The 9,543-nt window shown below is 44.0% G+C and overlaps 1 protein-coding gene across 1 annotated transcript; it reads right to left on the bottom strand.

Annotated features, from left to right (window-relative positions):
* Window positions 1-297: 297 nt before the first annotated feature.
* On the bottom strand, window positions 298-3,571 carry LOC143880284 (Pentatricopeptide repeat (PPR) superfamily protein). Its single transcript, XM_077383136.1, has one exon. It carries the CDS (start codon window positions 3,322-3,324, stop codon window positions 1,405-1,407), a length of 1,920 nt encoding a protein of 639 aa, XP_077239251.1. The 5' UTR covers window positions 3,325-3,571; the 3' UTR covers window positions 298-1,404.
* Window positions 3,572-9,543: the final 5,972 nt, after the last annotated feature.

The following is a 9,543-nucleotide window of genomic DNA, read 5'->3' as shown; positions in this document are numbered from 1 at the left end:
TTCCTCTGTAGCACAGTGGTAGAGCGGTTGGTTGTTAACTGACTAGTCATAGGTTCGAATCCTATTTGGGGAGATTTGATTAATTCTTAATTCTTGAATTAAGAATTATCTAAAGGGTTCGCTTTGACGGTTAGGAGTAGGTAACCCGTTCCTTGTCTCTGTCACTCACTCTTTTAGTTGTTTGTTGGCAGCTTTTTGAGAACTGTAAGGTTTTTTTTTTTTTTTTGGATGGGTAAGCTGGGGTTAGGCAAGACCCCTACCAGATTCATTAAAAAAATAAAAAAAGAGATACATCGGAGGGCTCAAAATCCAGCAAAAAGGGCACATACACCCAACAAGACAGAGACCAAAGCACATGGGGGGCCTTAAAAGGCATACAGATTGAAGCACACAAACAAAAATTACAATTCCTCATAGCTAAATACTAGTGACGAAGAGGACTGGAGAGATGGGAGCTGTAATCTCAAGTAGCTATGCGCTGCAGCATCAAGAGCTACAATATTTGCAAGCTCCTGGGGCATTAAAATAGTAGGGATATCCTCCCCTAAACAGCAGCAAGCAGGTTTGGAGAGGTAATCCGCTGCGGAATTGCCGTCTCTCCAGCTGTGTGAGATCTTCCATTCCTTGATTAGAGCTAATGTAGCTTTGATTTCCATCAAGATAGATATTGCTTTCCACGGACAGCCCCAATTTTCTTTGATAACATTCACCGCGATCAAAGCATCTGACTCAAGCCAGACCTTTTGGAATCCTTCGGCCAAAGCCAGCATAATGCCATGCAGAATTGGTCTGAGTTCAAGAATGTGTATCTCCTCTTTTTTCTGCCTAACCGAGAACAGATGGGATATATTTTCACCATTGTAAAATAAATAGACAACACCATTAATAAAAAGAAACAGATGGGATATCATTTTCACTTTAAGAAAATATACATGGTTCAGGATTTGAACACACGAGAACCCAGTCTGAAAATAGGCATAAGTGATGAACAAACACGAGCTACCAAGAATCAACTAGTTAGCCCAAGAAACCCTCTTCTTTCAAACCTCATGCTGAGGCTCTTTGACATGCCCTACTCATCGCCAGCGGGGGATTTTGGAGAATTTCTAGGTTTCTTGTGAATAATCTACCCTTCCCCTTCAAGTTCGTCCGGACTTAGGTTCCACATGTATAGTTTCTCAGATATTTATTGAAAAATGACTATTTATGATTAAAATGTTAGAGTCATCCGGGCTGAAACTGGCCGAGCTACAAGGTTTATGGCCGAGTCAAAATCAGCCCAACAGTGGATTATCCATGGTGGGGCCCACTAGATGAACGATTCTGATTGCAAGCTGGACTTTTCTTTTGATGAGCAAAATAAACAAACATAACTCAATCATTGCCAAATGGTGGCTCCAAATTTCAAATCTCTTGTGCTATGTGAGTGACACTTGGCGCATATCCATACTCACATAGCCGTCCGATCAACGAATCCAATTCAGCATAGATCCGATTAGATTCAGGGTGGGTCCGATCACCCGTAACAAACACATGGACACCCGTGTTTAGCTCGATCCAACTACACCCCGGCGACTTCCTCACATTGCGCCGGATCATCGTCCGCCTGACCTCCGATACATCTTCATACCGCCCGGCAGCTCCATAGACATTGGAGAGCAACACATAGGACCCACAATGCTCAGGGTCCAGCTCAAAGAGCTGGCACGCCGCAACCTCGGCTCGAGCCGCATCCCCGTGTAGCCGACAAGAAGCTAGGAATGCCCTCCAAACCACAGGGTTTGGCTCAATCGGCATGTTGAGTGCCAATTCATATGCTTTTTCGAGCTGCCCAGCGCGGCCAAGCATGTCGACAGCGCAGGCATAGTGCTCCACAGTGGGGACCACTCCGTGTGCCCGTTCCATGGATCTGAGGATCTCGGATCCAGGGCCCACGAGGCCCGCGTGGCTACACGCGGACAAGACCCCGACGAAGGTGACCTCGTCGGGCTTCAAATGTGAGACGCCACACATATGATAAAACACATCCAATGCCTCATCTCCATGCCCATGTAGGCCATACCCCATGATCATGATGTTCCAAGATGCAACATCTTTGTCTCTCATTCCATCAAAAACCAAGCGAGCTTCAATCAAACTACCACATTTTGCATACATATCCATAATTGCATTCTCCACAAACACATCGTTTTTCCTCAATCCATTAACAATCATGTACCCATGAATCTCTCTACCATGCATCAATGCAGCCATATGCGAACACGCCGGAAGAACAGTTGAAATCGTGATCGAATCCGGCCGAAATCCGGCACTCTGCATCCTATCAAACAGTCTCAGAGTCCCGTCATGATCGCCAGACTGTTCGTGAACTGAAAGAATTGAGTTCCAAGAAAATATATCCCTCTCAGGCATCAATTCGAAGATTTCTCTAGCATCCCCAATGCTCTCGCATTTCCCATACATGTCTATCAAAGAATTCAAGACCACAACATCCGATTCGTAGCCAATTTTCACTACAAACCCATGAATTATTCTCCCATTACCCAATTTCCCCGACATGGAAAAGATCGATAGGACTCCAGTAACCGTAAATTTACCTGGTGTAACACCTTCTACCGTCATACGCCCGAAAACCTCCAATGCTAGATCAAATTCTCCGATTTGGGCATAACCATTAATCATGGCATTCCATAATACCACATCTCTTTCAGACATTTCGTCGAACACCCATCTCGCCTCTCCAGTAAGATTGAATTTTAGGTACAAATTGATCAAAGCGCTGGCCACGAAAACATCGAATTCACAACCGATCTTCATCAAATCCGCGTGGATCTTCTTACCCTGTTCTAATTCAAGGATATCGGAGCAGGCTTTGATCACACTGGGGAATGTGAATCTATCCGGGAAAATGTTTTCGCGCCTGAGTTTGTAATAAAAATCGATGGCCTCTTTGGAGAGATTGTTAGTGACAAACCCGGAGATGATCGCGTTCCAATTGAAGAGATTACGGTCACTGGTCTGATCAAAGATCGTAAGAGCATCTATTGGGCGATTGCATTTGGAGTACATGTTGATTAAGCTGGTGATGGAAGATGGGGAGTTTAGAAATCCATTGATAACCATCCATGAATGGATTTCCTTTCCTCTGGATAGGTTTTTGTGAAGGGCGGAGGACTTCAAAGAAGAAATGCAGCTGTTTAGATCTCTAGGAGAGGGAGAATGATCGGATTTATGACCGATAGGGTGACTGGGAAAGGAGAATTTTGCTGAAAAATGAGAGGTTTTCTTCATTAGTTTGCAGGAAATTTGAGCTTTTGGGTTCATTTGGCGGCATGGATATGAAGAGGAATAGAGCGCCAGAAGATGCTAACGTTCTTCATGTACATGTAGGGAGATTGTCTGCACAACTCTATTGGTTTGAAAATGGCACTCTCTTATTAAATAATTTTGTAATGGAGTCGTTGGTCTTGTAAGTTGCAAGTCTGACTTTAAGAGTAAGCTATGTAAGTGTAAATAAAGAAAGGTGTGACATTGCTGGTTGAACGGTTGCGATTATTTGATTGATGTTGAACCGATTTTGAGATATTGCCTCTCCATGGTGGGTCCCCCAGGATGAACGATCAGAAGCATGATGATGCAATGTGAATGAGAGGAATCATTCTAGGTCCATTTGGATGCATATGGAAGGAAGTTGAAGTAGAAAGGAATATAGATTCCCATAATCCCATTTCTTTACTTTTCTCTTGATTTGAGAGAAAAAAAATACATAACAGCTAGCATTTGGAGAAGAAAAACCAGGAGGCGGGGAGGACGAGCTAGGGGCTTGTGGACAGAAGTAGAGAAGGGCTTGTGGGTTGAGCCTTTTCCACTGATCTTCTGGTCTTTCATGTGGTTTGTGGTTGTCGAGGAATTGACAATGGGGAGGAGAAGAGTGAGAATTGATCCCCAAGGGAGGATGGAGTTGTTTCCTGTTGAAGTGAGGCAGAGCAAAAGCTCTCACATTTGGGATTCTCGGTTGTACGAAGAGGGTGATGGGTTTGGCATCCAAATTTTAGGGAACAAGGAGATTGTGGAGGACTTTGTGGCTAGGTGTAGCTGGGTGTGTGCAAAACAGGATCCAAAAAATATCTAGAAAATATGATCCTAGCACGTTGTATTTTATGCTGTAATAAAAATAGATGGCTTAGAGAAGTTCGAATTTTATGCTGTAAAACTAGTGGTAATTGAAGCACTGTATGTGATCCAATCTTTTTTTAATGCATGCAATGGATCAACAAAAAAGAAAAATTTACTATGAAAAAGTTGACTTTGTAAATGTTTTACTCAGGAAATTGATTTAGGACAGTTTTACTGCGGTTAGAACGATGCCTTGCTATGAGACAGAAACTGATGTTGGTGCATCCCAATGGTTCGAAGGCCAGATGATTCAAAACTAGGATTGGATTGATCATATCAGCGGCCGAGAGCTTCATCGAAGACATGATTGGATCAATTTGGATCCTTGGATCAATTGTCAGACCATTGGATCAAGCATCAGATGTGACGGATCAATAATAAGCCTGAAATATTGTCAGATCATATATCTATAAGCAGATCTCCACAGATCCCCAAGAGATCAAGACCATGGCCAGACCAACAGCCTACATCAATCACATAACTTAATAGAATCTCTTTTATTTTATTGAAGTTGTAGTTTTATTAGGATCTTTAGTTGGATTAATTTTAGTAGGAATGTTGGACAAAGTTTATGAAACTTTTTTAGGGCACGTTTGGCTATCATGAACCTTTTTTTTTCATGATAAACTCGTGTCTCCAAGTGGTTAGAGAGGTGTAGGGCAGGTGAAGTGGCTAAAAATCAGGAAACAAGTGCCTTTAATTGGTGACAAGTGGCTAAAAATTAGGAAGCAAAGAACTCTACTCGAAGTAGGATCGACTTTTTCTTTATTTTAGCCACTTCTTACCCTCATCTCATTCGTGCCCTCTCAAATCTCTCTACTTCTCCCATCCACCCTACACCTCTTCTCACCTCTTGAGACACTAATTCTCTTTCTCCTCCCATCCGCCCCACGTCTCTTCTCACCACTTGAGACACTATTTTATCATGAAAAAAAAATCCTGCCGAGATGCCTTATTTTCATTAGAATTTGAGATTTTTTTAGGAAAACATGAGTTCAACGAAATTATTCAGTTCTCATCTTAGTTGTAGTTAAAATAAGAAGTTTGAGTTAAAATAGGAAACAGTCATGCAAAGGTCTTTAAATACAAAAAATTTGGGCTTAAATTCTGGAATAAAATTTAGTTTTTCCCCCTTGCACAAGGGGTGCTTGAGAAGTATGAGTTTATATTATGAAGAAGAGATGTGCTATGCTATTCTTAATGAAAACCTACAATTTGCATCACCCGATACCCAAGTGGTTTTTCGATTAAATCTTTTTTCTATGGGTTGAACGATGGATGCAGGGTAGCCTCAAGTTGAGCAATAATATGGAAATCCATTGCCCCTTCAAGAGTAGTGGCTTTTGCGTGGACTGTTGTTCATCGAAGCATAAATACTTGTGACGGCATCATGAAAAGAAAATTCCGATTAGCAAGTTGGTGCGTACTTTGCAGAAGGGAGGAGGAATCCTTGGATCGCCTATTATTGCATTATCCTTTCTCATATATTCTTTGGATGGACACGATAAAACCTTTTGGTGTGGCATGAGTATTTCAAAGGAACATCAAGAAGGTCTTACACTCTTACTACATTGGGTTGGTGGTCATGTTGGGCTGTTGGAAGCACGGGGCCGTCAATGTGGAAGTTTATACCGTATGTTTTGATATGAAATATTTGGAACAAGCGAAATAATAGCACATTTGAGGAAAAAGGGGAAGAGGTGGGACCAAATTGCAATTGATGTCAAGCTTACACCAATTGCATGGACAAGAGAAAAGATTGGTCTTTAGTTATATTGTTGGGATATTCTTAGAAATTGATATGCAGTCTTATGGCAAAAGAAAAGAAAAGAGAAAATCTCTCCTAAGTGGAAGACTCTTCCTGTAGGTTGGATCAAGTTGAATTTTGATGGAAGCTCTATCGGCAATTCGGGTCGAGCGGGGCATTGGAGGTTTAATTCATGATGCTAATGATGTATTACTGATGTCATTATGGGGTTCGGTTGGATTTTGTGATGCTAATGAAGCCGAAGTTAGAACTTTGCCTTTTGGTCTAAGAAGGCATGTGAAGCATAACTTGGGCTCCCTTAATATCGAAGAACACTCGTCTAATGTGTGGGCATCTAATAAGAGTAGGGGACCTTGGAAGCTTGAAAATACCATCGTGGAGATATGGGACTTGGTGCGTTTACTTTGTCCCTAAATTCAACACATGAGAAGGTCTGCCAATGAGGAGGGCATTTTTGTTCCCTATTTTGTAGTAGGGCATTTTTATTCACTATTTTCTCATGCTCTCTCCAGTTCATGCCCTCTGATGTCTCTCCCCTTTTTCTCCTTAGATCCTGTTTCACAATTACGCTAATGAATTTTCCATTGAATAATTTTCCGTGGTTGTGCACGCTTAGAATAAATTTTTTTGGGGAATCAGAGAGTCAGCTTCTCTCAGTTGACGATCAGGGGTTGCAGACTAAGCACACCAATGCCTCTTTATCTGCGAAAATTGTGATGATCGGACTATTCTAACAGTCTCATTCCAATCATAACATTCTCCAGAAAAGTTTTGACAGTTTAAGATCAAGCATGAAAGTTATTAGATCAAGGGGTCATTTTTAGGGAAAGGAATTTCCATAAATTTGCATCAAATCTGATGACGCCCAAAATCCGACTGCACGTACTAGCCTGGCAGAACCTATAATCCTGCTCTCACAGAGAAAGCGTCAGCGGGCCCGGAGTTGTGGCTCCAGACAGCCACTTCGACACTCAAGTCAAAAATAGGCAATCACAGACAATGGACGATGGATGGGGAGGAGGGCCAAGACAAGTTACCAGACCAAAGTAGGAGAAGGAGAATGATTTCCAATTGCCCTTGCTTGAGTGCGTAGACCCCTATTTATAGGGGAGGAGACTCACGATCTTGAAGATACCAATCGAGCCTTTGATTTAGCCCACGTGGGGTGAGTTGGATGGAGGATAAGATCGTGGAGATATGATTCCCTATGATTCCGGGCGAAGATCTTGGGCGGAGGCCCTGGGCGGGACATTTTGAATTTGAATATAGCGCCACATGTGCAACGGTTGCCCGGATTAATCGCCTAATGGCGAGATTCCCTTGATTATGTCTGGCTTCCCTTGAGGTTCGATAACAATGAAGGAGAGATGTTGTGGGGATCTTGGTATGATTCGTGAACGAGTGTTGCTTGTGGCGGTTGACTTGACCCGGCCGAGTAGTGGAGGATGGCTTTTGAGGGTCGGTACCGTGTATACTGATTTTACCCCTAACATACTGCCCCCCTACTTTCTTGTCCCTTCGCGAGGGTCAAGGAAGTAGCTAATTTTTAAGCGGTGGACCGGTGCCGACTCTCTGATGATAGCGGAGTTGGAGTGTCCTTAGTAGGAATTGGCAGGTGAATTCGACGTGTCACTTCGCTCAACGGGTGTGGATTCTCGATGAGAAATGGCGAAAATATTAAATCCCGCCTAATTTTTTGTACGGTTTTTTGAAAATGGGCGGGGTTGTGATTTTCCCACTTTAATGTGGCTTTGAAAATCGGCAGGACATTAAATCCCGTCCAATCTTCCCGCTCAGTGAGGCCTGTAAAATGGGAGCGAGGGAAAGGATTCTTTGCCATTTCCCCTTCCTCTTTCTTCTCCAGCTTTTTCTGCTACATTTGGGATGCCTCAAGAGCTTGCTGGCGGTGATAAAGTGGGGGCGATAGTTCCGGTGGTGGAGGTGAACTCCCCATCGGATGGAGAGGGAGAGAACCAGCCCATCACCAGAGAGCCGGTGGCCCTTAGAACGAGGAGGTCACAAAGGGCGAAAAGAGCACCGGTGGTGGATTCTGGTTCGCCAAAGATGGTGAGTCCGCTGGTGGTGGTTTCACCGGTGGCTTCTCCATCGGCCGGAGAGGAGGAGGTGAATCGCAGCTCCCAAGGCTAAAAGAAGCGGAAGGTGGACCCTAAGGATCACACGGGTTCTCCAGCATCCGTGGGTTGTCTTGCTCCTGGTGACGTCTCGAGCTTCGCCGCTAACTACAAGCGGTCTTTGAATCACGCAATGGAGAGGGGACGCGGGGTAGCTGATGAACTCCTCCGGTAGGGCGCAGAGGTTCTTCAGCTAAGGGCCATGGTTGGAGAGCTGGAAGAAGAGAATGCGTCTTTGAAAGCTCGGCTGCAAGAGATATCCAGAGATGGTGCAGGGGTTGATGTTGCCTCCCTGGTCTCGAGCCTCATTTGGAGGAGGATCCATTGGAAGAGGATCCCGAAAAAGAACCTGATGAGGATCCGGCAGAGTGACTTCGCCAGCGTCGCCAGCCATATCCTTGGTAACGGTACTACCAGAATCAGGCTTCCTTCCAGAGCTAGCCAAGTGCGTGCCGTGGCATGAGGGATCTGGGTGGCGATGGTGAGGTCCAACGTTGGGTGAAGCTCGTTAGGTCGTTAGGCGTATCATACCCAAATATTGGGTATTGATTCTTTACAGTTTCTTTGGTTTTTGTAATTAGGTGTAGTTCGGTAGGGTGCGAAATGTTTAGAGTTTTCTCTCTTTTTCTGTAATTGGCCTAGAAGCCCCTCTTTTGTAAAGGTCCTTTTACTTGTGAATAAAGGAATATTTTTGCCATTTCTACTGTTTTTTCAATAATTTTCACTATCGTTCAGTATCGAATGTCACGAGTGCTTGAAGTTTTGTAGATGTACGAGAGGCGCATTACTTGATAACAGCCAGCATCGTGTTTCTTGAGTTGTGCATGACCGTGTTTAGGCGCACCATTTGGTTAGAGTTATTCACATGGTGCGAGTGTGTAGAATCAGTCCCGACTGACATGAATTGTAGGCGGTGGTCTCCTTAGGGGCGTAATCTAATGAGCGAGTGATATTCTGAGACTTTCTGTCTGCGACTCGGTCTCAAAGGTTCCCTGACATGGGTAGCCATAAGTATCGGTGCCGCATATTTCGGGTGTGTTGCATGCTTTGGCTACTTGGATTACATTCGGTACTGGAGGGAGTCTTGCTTTTGGAGTATATGTAGACAAGTTTTCAAGGAGGTGTTTTGAAGAGACACGTGTAACGGCCGCGACTCTTCGATGATGACAGTTTGGCGCTTCAAGTAATGATGATGAAATGGCGTATCTATGGTCTTAACAACTGCGCGTGGATTATGGGGTGCCACATGGCGGTTCGTGTCAGTGGGACACGACTTTTGGGTTTCCCGCACATGGGTCTATAAAGCCCCCCCATTTTCATTTTTATTGTATTTCGCCTTCACCTCGTTTTCTCCTCTTTTGTTTTCTTCTTTCTACTCCGGTGAGATCTCCTAGGATTCTCCGGTGTAAGGTCCCATTTCCTTGCTGCATCATTTTCTTTTCCTCTGTAAGAGCCCTCCGATTTCCA

The sequence above is a fragment of the Tasmannia lanceolata genome, unplaced genomic scaffold, assembly GCF_043159265.1.
Source record: "Tasmannia lanceolata isolate RefF3 unplaced genomic scaffold, GAP_Taslan_0.1 ptg000006l, whole genome shotgun sequence".
NCBI lineage: Eukaryota > Viridiplantae > Streptophyta > Magnoliopsida > Canellales > Winteraceae > Tasmannia > Tasmannia lanceolata.
Note: the sequence above shows the minus strand (reverse complement) of the source record. Positions and strands in the feature narration are given on the sequence as shown.